The sequence below is a fragment of the Hippocampus comes genome, unplaced genomic scaffold, assembly GCF_001891065.2.
Source record: "Hippocampus comes isolate QL1 unplaced genomic scaffold, H_comes_QL1_v1.1 scaffold252, whole genome shotgun sequence".
Lineage (NCBI taxonomy): Eukaryota > Metazoa > Chordata > Actinopteri > Syngnathiformes > Syngnathidae > Hippocampus > Hippocampus comes.
In genome coordinates this window covers 929,530-945,942 of record NW_017805485.1, presented here as the reverse complement: position 1 = coordinate 945,942, position 16,413 = coordinate 929,530, and the positions used below count along the sequence as shown (strand labels likewise).

Here is a 16,413-nt window from a genome sequence, read left to right as displayed (position 1 = left end):
GGAGTGGTTTGGTCGGCTGTAGCCTCTAATTCAAGGCTGTTGAGAGTAGTCAGAGACGGCAAAAATCAGACGGCAACGCAGTTTTTTCCCTTCCATTTCACCTTAGGGGGCTCCATAGAGTCCTTAAAAAAATCTACAGTCACATTCACATTTTCTTTTAACTTCACTACCTCCCATCACGATAGTTTTAACTTTGGTATGTGTTAAAAAGCAAGAGCAAATTATTGTATGTCACTAAAGGGATATAGACAGCTATAATAAATGTCTTCAATATCACTGTCTTTACAGGATGGACTAATGTGCTGGTCAAACCCAAATTTTGTAGTTTAATCAAAAACTCAAGTGGAATGGTTCACTCGCTGTTCAGAGGAAAACACAAGGGAACACACAAACACGCGCGTACTCACTCTCTCACACACACACACACACACACACACACACACACACACACACACACACACACACACACACGAAACAAAGCCTACGGTGTGCTGAACAACTGTGAATGAAGCAGTCGAACCCCTCCCAAATTGCAGCCTTTGCGATTTGAAAATTGTATCCTTCTACATTACGATGTCAATTTTGATTTGGATTCATTGGTCAGACTTACTAAAAACAGTCAGATCAGGATTCAGCCGACACCTGTCGATTGGGTTTTTTTCGTGACACTTACTTGATCCTGCAGAGCCAGCTGCCGTGGCTTTTGTCTTCATACTCAAACTCCAGCTCTTCGCCTAATGTTAAATATAAAGCAATACTGCATTATTAAGAGTCAACATTTCCTGCCGTCTCTTGCTGTGGATTGACAGGAAGTCAAATTACCTTCCCTGTCATAAAACCCCTGTAAGGCCTTTTTAGGGTCCTTTAAGTAAGCAGCTTCCTGGTCTTCTTGGAACTCTGTTGAGAAGGGGTTCTCCTCATTTTCGTCTTGTTCTGGGAGCTGCTCCTCGGCTGCACGGGAAATTTATGGTGACACAAGCAGTAAAAGGAAAACAGAGAATGTTTCTTTCTCAACCCAGCACTTCCAAACACAGTCACTAAAAGCTCACCCATTCCCCAAGAACAGCCCGAGTCTTCACTGGACACTTTGCTCTTGCCGCTTGTTACTTCATCCTTGTCCTCTCCCTCGTCATCATCAGGCCCCTCTCCCATCATTCTCTTCTCTAGCTCCGCCCTCTGTTTCCTGCCTTGCTCCCTCAGCTCTGTGACTGTCAGTTCAGACTCTTCTTCCTCATCAAACTCTGGACCCTGGAAGGAGACGACGTTATTTGCATGAAGTCGGAAAAAGTTTATGAGGTAACGGCCTTTTTTTTTCCTGCCCTAACTAATCTTCTTCGTAAGTCACACATGTAAAACTGTCACACCTAAATGGAAAAGAGCAGTTACTGTACATAACTCCAAAGTTTGTGCTTTGAAAAGTCAAATATATTGATGTTAATTACAGCAAAGTCAGAAATAGTGAAATGTTTAATGTAAACTACGTGTATGAATTGTAAACAGTCAAAGTTGGCTGAGAAAAAACCTTGCAATAAAACACGAATATTCTGCTGTGTAGTTTTGATCTTAACCCAAACAACAACAGTGCAGCATGTGCTGCCAATTTCTATGTACCGTACACGGCATCTAAATAAGGGCTCAGCAACCTTTTTAAAGCTGAGAGCTACTTCTTATCTATCGATTGATGCGAAGGGCTACCACTTTCAAACACACTTCTAAAATAACAAAAGTGCTTGGATGGCTTTGAATAAATTTAGATTACGCAAGTCTTGCCCCTCCACCCGAGGACTGGCGCTGTCATTTGTTTGGGTGTGAAACGTCATGCCATTAAAGAATAATTAAATAAGAATCTTAACATAGAAATTGTGGAAAAACAAGCTGTACCTGTAGGATGAACAGTCTCGTGCTGCCGCCGAACTTAAGGACATGTCCAACACGGAGTCTGATGAACGTTTTAGGAGGAATTTTGTTCTTGTTTACGACTGTGCCGTGTGTGCTGCCCAAGTCCTGGATGTAGAAACCTCGATCCTCGCCGACAGACTCCCCTTCGCCGGCATGTAGGCGGTACTGGATGACAGCATGGTACCTGGAAATGGACGGGTGTTCTAGAGAGACGTCACACACCGGTAAACGCCCAACCACAAAGTAGCCTCGATGCCTGAGGGGCACCCTGTCCACTATGGTGCCGTTTTTTAGAATTTCAAGAGCATAGAGGTCATCCGGAGCAGGGCCACCCCACTTAGGCTCTGTGTATGGGAGAGGAGGGAACTTGCCAGCAGCAGGAACCTTGGACGGTAGCACCCTGTGTTTAGATTCTGGTTTCACGTTTAGTGAAGCGACGTCTCTGTGTTCATCACCATTTGTATTCTTTTCTGGCCCAATCTCCGACGTTTCGTTGTCGTCTTCTGGAAATACAGATGGCTCACAATTAGATTCCTCAACGTGTGCTTGCTTGCTTTCTTTCCCGGGATTCCTCTCGGCTTCGGGTTTGGAGGAAGCAGGAGCGCTCAGGCTGCGTTTGCTGGCGAGAGAAGACGCAGCGAACGCAATTGGTTTTTTAAAAGGGTCCGTTGTTTCCTGATCAGCTCCAGGCATTTCGTTCTTTTCGGATTTCGTGTCATTCTCTGCGAGCAAGCGCTCGTCCGTTCCCTTCGCTGAGTTGGTCTCTTTTTCATCCGACTTTATTGCGCTCACGTCGAGCTGCTCGGAGGCGGCCATGTTTGTTTGGTGCGATGGTCTATTTAGTCCGGGTCTTGTTTTCATATTTGAACGGGGAAGAAAAACTAATCAGAAAGAAAATTAATACTAACATTACATTTAAAAATGTTTACACAAAAAATACATTTTTTGGGTGTTCACCTGAATAAAACAAACGTGTTACCGTGGTGCATTTTTCTTCCGGAACAAAATACTTCATTTTGTATTTTACCGGACTGTGTTTCAAGAACAAGTGAAAGGCTTATTTCCTGCATAAGAGTTCAAATAACACCGAAGCACGTTGGTTGCGCATCTTGCTATACAAACATTAGAAAACGCTTCTTTTGTTGAAAAGGTGAGGCACCATTGCTTAACTTATTCTTACTTGAGTAGATACATTTGTGTCGATTTGATCTGCATGTTCGTAGCACAGTTGTCTCGTCCCAATGCATTGCGTTGGGACGACGCTGTGCTTTTCCAAACTCAATGGAGAACTACATCCGTTGGCTTTCGATTTGTATTTACATGAAGTAGAAATACAATCTATTTTATTAAGCTACGCGAGATAATTTGACAACAGTAACGCATGATGCGTTATCCTAATTGTTGCTGGAATGTTAACGATGGAGTTTTTTTATTTCATCATTTTGACGATTTTTCATGCACGTAAGTCTACATAGAGAGCCGCCTGAAGGTTGCTTTTAGAAATGAGGGAAAACTTGCTTTCTCGTACAAAATGTTTAACGATTGAAGATTGAATGGCTGAAATGTAGAGGATTTGGACAGTTTAAATCAAACAAGGTCTTTTTAAATAAATAGTCAATGATCAAAATTATTGTTTGTAAATGTAAAAATCGAATAATCTATGAACTGTTGCACCTCTATTCTAAGATCTCCACTAAGATCCAAACTTCAGATTTGTAAATACTGTATCTGGCTTATTCCCATAAATACCAGTTAATTCCCATGAAAAGTTTAGACGTTTGAACATTTGCAACTCTACTTGTCAGTCAGTATGACATGTCAATATTTGGAAACGTCTCACACTGTAGGGCTCCTTTTTTTTTTTTTTCATCCCTTCTTAGTATTCCAGGAGCATTTCGTCTGTGATCTCTCATCATGATGCGCTACTGGGGCGAGATCCCTGGGCCCGCAGGGGCTCCCGCCAGTCGCAGCTCCTTTGATTTGCTCCAGCGTGAGTTTCGATCGGTTGAGATGCAGGATCCTCCGCTTCATCAACCCTCGGCCCAGCGTCCACGCCCCACCACGATGCTGGACGTCCCATCAGAACCTTGTAGTCTCACCATTCACACAGTGCAGCTGTGCCAGCACGCCCGCCGCCTCCGTGGCCTTTTGGCGGCAGCTCAGGGTCAAAGCTCGACGTCTTCCGAGGTTGGGGGCAGGCTGGAGGATGTTGAAACAAACCTGCCACTGCGCCCTCCCACCCCACCTGCCATGCCAGATGACTTGCTACCACCTGACTGCAAAGATTCTTGGAAACCCTTTCAGCTCCGCCACAGTGACCCTGAAAGTGACTTTTATAAGTAAGTTCATCTGCTTTTGTCAACAACATAAGTTGTGGTCAACCTGTTGTAATTCGATTCTGAAACATTAAAGAATAGGACATGTGTATTCAAATGTTTAGAGAAGGTCCAATGAGGTTACTCTGTCAAGGTTATAGTGCGTATATAAGTTTGAGTTCATCCGTCAAAGGGTAAAATCCAACTCAAACTGCTCTCTATTTGTGTTCAGTATCAAAATTAAGTGAGCAAGCAACCAGTGCTGCGTAACTTAGCCAAGGGCACCTCAACAGTAATCGGGAAACAGATTTCCATCCCTCCAACAACTAGATGCCGTTTTTACGTTTGTCTGCAGCGAGAATCGTGACCCTCCGGTTTCAGATGAGCAAGTGTTTACGCCAAGTCTTTGGTTCCCCTTCGTCTTCTCCCATTATCAGGGGTAGAGGGGAGCCAGTCACAGAGCTGAGTTGGCCCTCCTGCAGGCAGCTCCTTTATCAGTCGGTGGCCACCATCTTGGCCCACGCAGGCTTCGAGACGGCCCAGGAGAGCGTGCTAGAAACTCTGACCGACCTGGTTCACGAGCACTACCTACGCCTTACCCGCCTCCTGCGGGTAGCTGTGGACCGGGAGGCCCGGCTGGGGGCCAGTCCCTTTCCTGACGTGATGGAGCAAGTTTTCCATGAAGTGGGCATCGGCAGTGTGCTTGCCCTCCAGCACTTCTGGCAAGTGCGCATCAAGGATTATCACAGTTACATGTTACAGGTGAGGGAAGACAAGTTTGATGACTCGCCTCAGGCTCAAGTAACATTGTTGAGCGAGGGTGCATGTGCTCTTTGCTGCAAAAATGTTGAGTAGCGGATTTGAAAAAAAATCATTTAAACTAAAAATGTATTTTTTACAGGTTGGGTATGCATTTTATTGAAATTAGTTCCCCTAACCCAAGTGTTTTGATAAAAGCAATATGCAAAAAAAGGTGGACATTTATCCGTATGTCCATATAAATTCTGACCATATAATAACCACCCGGAGCTGTAGACAATGGAGGTCCGGTTTTTTGTGTATTCGTGTTTTTCATTTTTAACTGCTGATAAGGACTGAAAATGGGTTTTGCCTTTACAGGTTAGTAATGATCTGTCAGAAGAATACGAAAGGTTGGTGAATCCTGAAAAGTCTCTGGATGACTCAAAGCCCCTCAGGATCAAGGAGGAGCCCATGAGTGACATTTCCTTCCCTGTTAGTGAAGAGCCAGAGGCCGACCTAGCGTCTGGGGACCAAACCTTGCCCATGGGTGTCCTTGGGGCTCACGGTGAGAGGCTGTCCGCAGGCCTGGATGCCGACCACTCTCCTCACACCTCAAGTGAGTCCTATTTTTATTAACATTTGCAACGAAGAATTCAAGTTCTCTTTTGGTGCATAAGGTCGCCTGAAGAAAAGCCTCAGAGGCAAATGCACAACCGGAGCTGCAACGTGGTTGTCACATGACTTTGACCCCCTTGATTAAGCTTTCCTCCTATCACTTCACTCAACATAATCTATTCTACAGATAGGTGCACAGTGAAATGTGTTCAGTTTATGACTTCAACGGAATGCATTTTGTTGAGAAGTCAAATAAAGAGACTAGAAAAATAACCAAGCAAGTGCTTGAATGAATGCTGTAACGGAACAGTGGTACCTGAAAGACGGTAATAGAAATTGTGAATTTTGATGATCACGGGGCCCTAAGCAGGTGCTTCGTGTTTGTGCTTTCAGCTGAAGTCTGACCATTTTCCTCATTTTTTTCTAAGGTGGTGGTGTGGCCAACAACTCCCCCTTGTGGCCACAGGTAAAAGTGGAACCGCACGATGGTGAGGAAGGCCAGGCTGCCTCTCATCATCCTCATCACCATCACCACCTGGGTGGAGATGTGTTTGAGGAGGGGGACCCCATGTCGACAATGAGCGAGTCGGGAGCTGCCATGGCCTCGTCTCCCGCTGGCGCGGCATCCGATGGCAGCTTTGCTTCACATTCGCCGGAATCCCTGATGAGCACCTCACCAGTCTTCAACCAGAGACCCAAGAAGCGAGCGAAAAGGATGTGAGGTTGCGTTGTGTCGCGAAGGAGACACACTGAACTCGCCAAGACAAAACATATGTTGACGGGGATGTTGAATGAAATTGTTCAAGGAAGAAAAATACACGATTGTTTTTAGCTGTTATAGTTTGTGGGCAATTAATTCATCAAGTATATGCACATGACTTTTGATCCATCCATGCATTTTCTATAATACTTGTCATCATTAGGGTCGTGGTTAGCTGGAGCCAGTTGACTTTGGGGAAAGGTTATATACATCCCGATCTAGTCGCCATTCAGTCACAGGGTGATACACAATCTGGTAGCAGGCAATACAAAAACAACTTTTTATAGAGCTAATATCAGTAAGGTTTTTCGACCAATATTATTGTGGATGTAGTTTACAGTGTAGATTCTTTTATTTTGGTCACATTTTGACGACATGAGTGGTAACGACACCAATGAAGTGTCAACATAGTGAAGTTGCTGCCATTTTTAGTCATTTATTAGGAAAAGACTTTGGATTTGGCTTGTGTTTTCTTGAGTTTATGAGGTACACATGATGCAAAATGTTGCTATGAAACGTTTTTTTTTAAAAAAAATAATAATCATTTCCATAATTGAGTTGAATGCTTTGTTTTCTTTCAATTTCATATTTCATCTGCACAGCCAGGACCAAAATCTTGAGCGTGTTGCCACATATTATTTTTAACTCCTCATTCCTCCTCCACACACACGTTTACATGTCGGGCTCGGTAACGCATTCCACTCGGGGCTGCACTGTACACGTCTCACACACGCACGCACGCACGCACGCACCTATCAACCTTAAGATGTTCTGCTAAATTAGCATCTGTTCCAGCCAAGCTGACAGAGACACCAGCAGGAAGTGCCGTTTGGTTGTCCACATTATGAAGACAACGTGCATTCAGCCTTAATGGCAAAGTAATTGCTTAATTTTTCCTGCTCAATGAGCTGATATATTCAAATACACGGGCAGTTTAGTGTGCATGCTCCGAGTGGGAGAAGTGCTTCTAGCCAGGTTTATACTGAAGTCTAATTAAGTCCTGTGATGGCTAAGTCATGGTTGTCTGAACACACTTAAAAAAAAAAAAAGGTCTGTACTGTTCCTCCATATGTGGCAATAAAGTGGCATGGTTAAGAGTAGTTGGGTGTGTATACTGTGCTTAAGGAAGCTTAATTCCATGCTCACTGGTGTCAATTGGAGCATAAGTCTCTCACTAACGTTTAGATGACCAAACTTGCAAAATATGGACGTTTCCGAAATTAAGAATTGCCGGTCTTAATGCGTCGTTGTTGACAACCGATGAAAGGGATTTAAAAAAATGTTCTTAGAGGTGACTATTCCGCCATCGTTTTGCAAGGTAACAACTCAACACAAGGCTGTGATATAATTACTGTCGGGCCATACTGGCAATTTAACGGAAAAAAAAAAAGTTTTTTTTTTTTTTTGGTTTTAAATGGCCAAGTCCCTTTTAAATGGACTTTCGAACTGATGTTGCATATCAAAACAGTGTCTTAGTTCATCTATCCGCCACTGGAGGGCAGCGTTGTGTTGCATGCAAACGACAGCATGGCAAGAAGCCCCCCCTCCCCCCACTCCCTCTGTTCAGCGGAGGCTTCAGTGCTACTGCAGTGATACCAATTACCAGACATCGGATTCGTCCAGAATGTTAACAAATGGCTTAATTTCGCACTACATAGTCCCAAATCGCTTGCTGTTACTGATATTTTATTTATATAGCACCACATTACATTTCGCTTTTGGCGTAATGTTATTTCCAAATACAAATGTCCAAACAAAAGAGGAAACTGAAACAAAAGCTCCCATTACACATGACAAATAATTGCAAAATAATACAAATAAAGATATCACACCAGTTCTCCATGGTATTTCTTTCCACACTTGTCATATTCTACGCTTGTATACATAGACCAGGGGTGTCAAGCTCATTTTTGTCGGGGGCCACATTGTCGTTACGGTTTCCCTTCGGAGGGCCGTCATGACTGTGAATTTTGTAAAACCATATAAATGTTGAACCACCTCCACGTATTATACACATGGCGGACAACAAATTGATGGGAGAGCTTGTTTTAAAATCACAAGTCAAGAATAATGGCTTGTTCAGATATTGTCGTCATGGATTAGATATGACAATATGATTTTTGGTTCAGACTTTAGCAAGCATCATGGAAGTTGGCATGCTCGATTTGCTTCCGCGGGCCACATAAAATGGTGTGGCGGGCCAGATCTGGCCCCCGGGCCTTGACTTTGACACGTGTGACATAGACTATATGGAAGCCAAAACATACAGCATATTTGATAATAAGCTGGAGTTTGACACATATACTGTACCCATGCATGCAATTGATTTTAAAGACTCGTTGAACTCATGTAGCTACAGTAGCTCCCCCTATAATTGTCCATCACATCGGTCAGCAGATTTCAGTTTCTTTCCACCTCAAAGTGTTGCAGCACCATCTTGCTGTAGATCATTAGAGACTCTGCCGTGCCTGCATACAACTGACACTACTTGCATTTCCCATCCGATTCTGCTTCAATTGATGTGACCGAGGGCTACAGTGTGCGTTCACATCAAGCACTGAAAGCATTTAATGTGATGTAACGATACTGTGAAGAAGCACTCCGGTATCTCACTTCTCACCCAAAAGCTTCAATAATGCCACTTTATCTTTCATTGTCTATAATTTAAACATTCATGACATTGCCATAACAACAGTGAGTTATCACAGCTTGAAATTAGGCGCTGGCTTGACAAATGCTTTTCTGTATGAAATTGGCTTCAGTTGGGTCTCCTTATGGCTTTTAATAAGAGAAGTGTCATCTTTGATCTGCTCCACGTGTACTACTTTGAGACAACTTTTGGCGCAATATAAATAAAATTGACTTGAATAGAATAGATTGAAAATTCTGTAGTAAGCACAAAAAAAAAAAGGTTCACATGTTGTCATTGGGTCCCCTAACTTTCCAGATCACCCACTATTCTTGAAAAGTGTGTGTGTGTGTGTGTGTGTGTGGGGGGGGGGGGGTTCTGTCTTTTTGGACAGTCAGAAAGTGTTGTGAGCCAACATTTTTGTCACACTGCAGTTGTGTGACTGCCGCCTTATTTGAGTTGAAGCTGTTTGACACCATTCCATCCCATCTGCTGTTTGTTGCCACATTTTCGAAAGCTGTCAAAACACTTTCAGACACTCCAAAACGAAATGAGAAAACGACTGACAGAAACGATGCCTTGCCTCGTAATAGTCAAGTCAAGTCAGTTTTTATTGTCAAATATGCTCTATGTGCAACATACAGCAAAGATGAAATTAACTTTCCTCTCTCAACCACAGTGCAAACATGTAATGCACTGAAACACACACAGCTCAAAATAATGGCAGCAACCTGAACTGCATAAAAATACATAAAGACATAAATAGCTCACAGTTTTTAATCATAGTTATTGGTTATTTGCACCCCTCAGAAAATAAATTCAGTTAAGTTATGCAGAAGAACCTGTTCAAACGATCAACCGAGACTTTTATCAAAAGTTAACGATATCTATGCCACCTAAACAGTCAGGTTATTTGCAATCAAAAGGGCCAAAAGGAGGTACGGAAGCACATCAAATAATGTGTGTGTCTGTGATGCTCTCTTTTTCACCAGCTCGAAAAATATATTTTCATTCTTAATTGCTGTCACATCCACACTCATAAACAAAGGCGATGAAGCAATAAAAGGAACATGACAAACCTAATCTTTGTTTTGATGTTGTCCTCCTTTCATGTCCCGAATTTGAGCCGTCTTTTCTTCTTCTGATTTGTGTTTGTTGAAAGGAACAGTCTCTTGTTTTGTAGCGTCATGCCTCCTTTCTCTTTTGATAAAATGATAAAACCTCAGGATTCAATGAATCTACACCAGTGTTTCTTAACCTTCTTCGAGGTACCGAACCCAACCAGTTAATATGCACATTCACTGAACCCTTCATTAGTGAAAAATAAATATATATATTTTTTCAAATTCAAGATATTAAAAAAAATGCATTTATTAAAAAAAGAAATAAAGTACATAAAATTTCAAGAGATAAGTATATTGGTTTTTGTACGACGTACTATCACGACAGTCACACGTTGACTACTGAGCAAAGTAAATTTCCCGCAGCACTGTTTGGACAAGCAATGTACCGTATTTTCCGCACTAAGAGGCGCACCTAAAAGCCTTCCATTTTCTAAAAAGCTGTGAGCGCGCCTTAAAATCCGATGCGCCTTGTGTATGGTTATTACGGTAATATGTCGACCCCCAAAATGGCTCCTTGCTAGAGACATGCTTGCAAGGCAGAGTTCAAACTTAAGGCGGGTTACGCAGTTGAACACGGAAATAGAGCAGCGGCAAGAGAGTTCAACGTTAATGAGTCAATGTTGTAACTTGTTGGTTAAGTGAACTGTGTCGCTGCTTTATTAAATAAGTTTTACCGACATTCCTTGAGCGTGGCTCCAGCTAGTGGATACATTGTAGATTGCGTCTTATAATGTGGTGCGTCCAATATATGAAAAAAAATAACAAAATAGGCCATTCATTGAAGGTGTACCTCATAATCCAGTGCGCCTTTTAGTGTGGAAAATATGGTAATGTGACCATCTGCAACCAGTGATGGCCAAGCGGGCGTGTCATAACTAATTGACATGTTGAGTCGATGTCTTAACCTCCATGGCAGAGGCTCCGTCGAGTCCCTCAGACTGATTCACCGAACCCCTCGGGTTCGATCGAAGCCAGGTTAAGAACCACTGATCTACACGATGATGCAAAGACAACCAGAAAGGTGCTGCACGCATGACACACGTGCATTGCCTGATCCCATTTAAGAATAAAAAAGTGGTTACCGTATTTTCTGGACTATAAGTCGCTCCTGAGTATAAGTCACACCAGCCAGAAATTGCATAATAAAGAAGAAAAACATATATAAGTCACACTGGAGTATAAGGCACATGTTTTGGGGGGAAATGTATTTGGTAAAATCCAACACCATTGACAGACATGTCATCTTGAAAGGCAAATATAAATAAAAATAGAGAAAAACAGGCTGAATAAGTGTACGATATGCTAACTTTACATGACGCATAAAAAATGAACTAAGATTGTGCCTGGTATGTTCACGTAACATATTAAGAGTTATTCAGATAACCATAGCATAAAGAAGATGCTAACAAGTTGACCAAACCGTCAGTGTCGCTCCAAATCACTAAATGCAATGAAATCTTCATCCTCTGTGTCACTTTTAAAGAACTCCAGAGAACTTCTGGATGTAGAAAATGTGGCGCTTCTTCTTTTACGTCGCTTACATCAGAGTCACTGTCGGCTGTTTCTATCAGTTACCTCCAATGTGGAAAGTATCAACACATGCCTACAGCACCCGCTTTTGCAGTTTAATGTGAAAATAACGTGAAATGATATCATGTGTTAATCATTTCACACATAAATCGCTCCAGAGTATATAAATCGCAACCCGGGCCAAGCTATGAAAAAAAGAAAACAGGGATTTGTAATCCGGAAAATACAGTATACAACAAGCACACATGAAGTGCTGTCGCTTGCGTATAAAATCGGGAATCGACTAAGTGAACAGCATCTCACATCTGTGACAGTATGTTTTTGGGGGTTGTACCTTAGCTTTTGGTGTTCATAGTATTTCCTTCTTTCCCCGACCCACCCTGAGAGTTAGAAGAGCACCATCGTGTCATTTTCCGTAATGAATGTCCACTTCTTCATGCATGAAACAAGTGAGTACATTTTGATTCAAGTAATTCTTTGCCATAAATTCTTTGTGTTGAAATGCAGACGGCGGTCTTCCTTTCCAACTTGGTGGCGTGCACTGTATAGCATGATTTTCAAGTTTAACTTAAATATTTTTTGTTCCGCAATAATTTAATAGAAGTTTTGGCTATGTTCACACCGCTGCTCAATTCAGATTTTTTTCTCGTCCATATGCCACATGTACAATACTGTATCCATTTTTTTTCATGCACTGTGAACAGAACAATTCAGACTTTTTTCAAATTGACATGGGCCTTTTTTGTACATGTTTGTGGATATGAATCCGATATATCTGCAATGCGTCTGCAGTATGAATGCTCATCAGCACACATCCAACCTTTCTATCAACAAAAGTCCATAATGTGCTTCGTGGAGGCAAGGAAGAGTGCTTACTGACATCGTCCGCGAATCTGCAAAGTTCTTTTGAGTCACACTTTTTGTCAATACTTTTCACTTTAATTGAATCCCACTTGAAACATGAAGCATAAAGTGGACATTATTGGTGCTAGTCGGAATTCAGCCGTACAGACTATTCCTTTCTTACAGACGTACTGTCATCTTTAGTAGACGTTTCCATTAAATGAGGAGATTGAGGAGGGTTACCTCAGATTGCCAAAATATTTCTACCTCCTCCCACCTCGCTACTCTGGATATGTGAGTTGGTAAAACGAGGCCTTACACACGGGCCAACATTTCCTTCCATAAACACTGTGCCACATGATGTCTTTTTTTCCCTTTTTTCAATGTTGTCTTTGTGCGCATACGTGTGACATCACAGATGCGTTGCGTTCACATTTGAAGTCACGTTTGATTTTGTCATGTAGACGAAACCATAAAAGATCGAGGTCAATCAGGGAAAAGGTTTTATTTAATACTTTGCAGCAATGATGGATGTTGTTTTGCACACACGTTGACATGTTTTGTGTGACTGACTGTATTTTTAAGAAAAGGGCGGAACAATCTGTGGCCCTGACACAGTTTGACAGCGCTGAAAGCAAACTGACACTACCAGAACTCAATTACACCATTGTAGCCAACATTGCGGCACAAATGAATGTTTGTTAACTGCAGTCACGAGTCAGCATTTGTTGTTGTTGTGTTAAATGTTGGAAATGTTAATTAACACTGCTAGTGTTCAGCTCATTTTATGAATTTGCTAAATTGCTTGTACCGTAGTATTCAATTTGCTTTGAATTTGTTGACACGGCCAGTGTGCTCGCAAACAGCTTGATATCACTGGCAGTTTTTGACAAATGGCATTGCACAAAGCCCCGGAAGTCATGTTGATGTTGTATTTGGGATGCATTTGATTTAATTTTGTTTGCCTGCAGTGTATGCTGTTGGTAAGATTCTCTTGTGCTCGCAGTCGTGTTTATATTTGGAACATATGCACACTGTGTTTGGAACAACGCTTGACAGTGAAAATTCATCCATCCATTTTCTATAACGGTTTATTCTGTTTAGTATTGGTGGGAGCTGGGGCATATCCTCGCTGACATGAAGTTGAAAGGCAAACTACACCCTGGACTGGTCACCAGTCAATCATAGGGCAGGTGTAGAGGCAGGTAACCATTTGCAGTCACATTCACATTGTCACTGCGTTGGAATTGAATGGACATGGTTATCAACTCATTTTAAGTGTTTGTTAATACATACATAATGCACTGTGGGAGGTGAATTACATGTATTCATAAATTGAATAGAAATTCATTTCTAAAATTCCTTATCTATTTTTGTATTTTCTGCACTATATAGGAGTATAAGGCGCACCTTCAATGAATAGCCTATTTTAAAACCGTTTTCATATACTGTATAGGGTGCACCACATTATAAGGTGCATAGAATAGAAGCTACAATAGTGGCTGTGGTTGCGTTATGCATCCACTAGATAGAGCTATGCTAGAGGGAATACAATACAATACAATACAGGTTTATTTATATAGAGCTTTCTCAACGGCTGCAGCTGTAACAAAGCACATTACAGAATATTTAACACACTACATCCAAGAAATCAGAATATTGATCCATATATAAGGCGCACGCTCGGCTCTTGAGAAAACTGAATGCACTATAAGGTGCGCCTTGTCGTGCGGAACTACAGTATCTGTTTCAGTCATAGTATTGTGTGACCTTCAGTAATTATATTACTACATGCAATGAGCAAAATTCATTTGATGGGTTCCAATTGTTCAATTATTTTTCCAAACCGTGGTCTTCAAATATCGTTACTACAAAAAAAAAATAAAATAAAATAAAGAAAAGATTCAATTAATACTTCTTTTAAAATGTGCAAGCAGAGATAATGTTTTGCTGCCGGAAAGTACGGAGAGAATAAATTAACCTCAGCTAGCTCCCTGAGCCCTTGACACTTGTAGTGCATAATGATTTTCTATTAAAATCCTGTCTTTCTCTCACTGAATTCTGTCTTTTGGTGTAGGATTTAATTTTTTTTTTTAACTTGTCTTCAGGTGAACATGCACATGAAAGACCCACTGACAGTGATTGCCACAAAAGACCTATTTAGGAAAGGGTTTTTTGTGAGCCAACACTTTGCACATATCAAACAAGTCTCAACATGTCTGGGGAAGAAAGTAAGCATGTGGTGCCTCTGTTTCTCTTCTGATGCTGCCATCCATCAGAGAAACAGAATTCTGTCGTATGAGGCTTTTAGTGTAAATCCAACCTAAATCACCTTTTTTTGCTTAGATTCTTTTCCATGGTCAGAAAAGGTTTTTTAGTGCTCATGCAGTACTCCAGAAATTGAAACAGGAAGAATAGCATGATGTAGTATTCCAGTATGTAACCCAAGTTGTTAGTGCCCATAAAAAATATACATTTAAACAAATATTGAATGGAATTAGTACTGTAAACGGCTCATCCATCAAACACACAGTTTCAGCAATTCAACAATTATCTTGTGGAGGAGTTCGCCAGGAATGCACAAAGCCTCTAACATCCGATCGGTGCTCAATTCTTATAGAGAGTGAAAATACATATACTGTAGTACATGATGGTAGAAGATTATACAGTGGTATCTCTATTTATGAAATTAATTTCCTAACTAGAAAATATTGTCAGTAGAGGCGACTTTTCCATGTAAATGCCCTCATCCGTTTCAGATGCATTAAAATATGTAACAAATGCATGTTACAATTAGATTATTGCACAATAAATAAGAGTTGTGCATAATGTAAAATACAAAGAATAGAGGAAAGAAAAAAAATGGTCATTTAACTTAACTGCGTCCTCATCGTTTTTTGCACTCTTTAGTTGATGTTCTCTCTTTTGCCTGGTATTTTGTAAAGAACTGATCCAAGGATGTTTGCTATTGTCGGCTTTTAACAATCCTTCGAACATGTCCAAGGTAAACATCAGCATAGTGAGCGATCGCCCGACGGGTGAACACTTTTTCTGGGTGATTCACATTTACGGAAAACTATGGGAAGACCTCATGGCCCAAGGGGCGAATGACGACGACGCTACATAGACACATATCTATCTATCTACTCGTTTAGACACAATCGGTAGAAGTCCCTCTGAGCCAATGAGATGCCAGGATGATGCTACGTAATAGCCAATGGCAGAGCAGCTATAAGTATCAGGGATGTGTCCAAGGACCGGCAACCCGAGGCCAAGGCCAAGGCCAAGGACTTGCCTCCGAGGCCAAGGCCAAGGCCAAGGACTTGGAAAATTTTCCGAGGCAAGGCCAAGGCCAAGGACTTGAAAAAATTTTCCGAGGCCAAGGCCAAGGACCAAGGACTTGCTTCCGAGGCCAAGGCCAAGGACCAAGGACTGATTTTGAAACTGAGGCCTAGCCAAGGACATGTATAAAACAATGCTATCATACCACTTGGCAGGTCCTCATGATTTGCAACACCGCTCCATCATAACCCTTTGCACTCCCTAACGCTTGAATGAAGTGTTTTTATTCAAAGAGTAGAACAGTCAGGGTACGTGTTATTTATACTGAGAAAAAGAAATAAAATCACATGATATACATTTATGAATTAATGTTTTAGTGCAGTAGTTTCTTAATATGAAGTAAATCAACACTCAACAGGCATGACATGGCACGGAACACAAGTTGAGAAATGACTTTGCATAGAAGTCAATCACTGACTGCAGAAAAAGCGGTAATCTCGCAGTGATCATTTTACAGTTTACCTGCAGCGAGTCCAAGGGACTCACTGATCAGAAAAGTATGAATCCCATTATGCATTGAGAGAGTCCCAAATTTCAAATTCCGAAATGGTCTACTTATTCAATTGAATATGATAATAACACAAACAACATATACATACAATTATAAACAAATGC

General features: G+C 41.5%; 2 protein-coding genes across 5 annotated transcripts in view; one reads left to right on the top strand and one right to left on the bottom strand.

Moving 5' to 3' along the window:
* The window catches only part of slc4a1ap (solute carrier family 4 member 1 adaptor protein), a 10,377-nt gene extending 7,622 nt beyond the window's left edge, over positions 1–2,755 (bottom strand). Inside the window, exons 1-4 of the mRNA XM_019876115.1 lie at positions 1,882–2,755; positions 1,050–1,248; positions 823–951; positions 674–734 (exon numbers count right to left, since the gene is read on the bottom strand). Of these exons, the coding sequence (XP_019731674.1) occupies positions 674–734; positions 823–951; positions 1,050–1,248; positions 1,882–2,715 (1,223 nt within the window). The 5' untranslated portion in view covers positions 2,716–2,755. The remainder of the gene's footprint in view (positions 1–673; positions 735–822; positions 952–1,049; positions 1,249–1,881) is intronic.
* supt7l (SPT7 like, STAGA complex subunit gamma) lies at positions 1,278–7,430 on the top strand. 4 transcript variants are annotated; one of them, XM_019876120.1, is made up of 6 exons: positions 2,931–3,049; positions 3,780–4,238; positions 4,652–4,976; positions 5,334–5,365; positions 5,453–5,571; positions 5,999–7,430. In XM_019876120.1, exons 2-6 carry the CDS (start codon positions 3,814–3,816, stop codon positions 6,289–6,291), a joined length of 1,194 nt encoding a protein of 397 aa, XP_019731679.1. In that variant the 5' UTR covers positions 2,931–3,049; positions 3,780–3,813; the 3' UTR covers positions 6,292–7,430. The 4 variants fall into 4 exon arrangements, with proteins under 4 accessions (XP_019731677.1, XP_019731679.1, XP_019731676.1 ...); XM_019876117.1 differs by having other exon boundaries at positions 5,334–5,571; positions 5,999–6,307; positions 6,382–7,430; XM_019876118.1 differs by lacking the exon at positions 2,931–3,049 and adding an exon at positions 1,278–1,296 and having other exon boundaries at positions 5,334–5,571.
* The last annotated feature ends 8,983 nt before the right edge of the window (positions 7,431–16,413 follow it).

Excerpts from the sequence above, each read along its gene's own strand:
- supt7l (XM_019876118.1), top strand. The coding sequence starts at position 3,814 with ATGATGCGCTACTGGGGCGAGATCCCTGGGCCCGCAGGGGCTCCCGCC. Across the intron at positions 4,239-4,651 it reads CCTGAAAGTGACTTTTATAA|GGGTAGAGGGGAGCCAGTCA; the intron begins GTAAGTTCATCT and ends TCCCATTATCAG. Across the intron at positions 5,572-5,998 it reads CCACTCTCCTCACACCTCAA|GTGGTGGTGTGGCCAACAAC; the intron begins GTGAGTCCTATT and ends TTTTTTTCTAAG.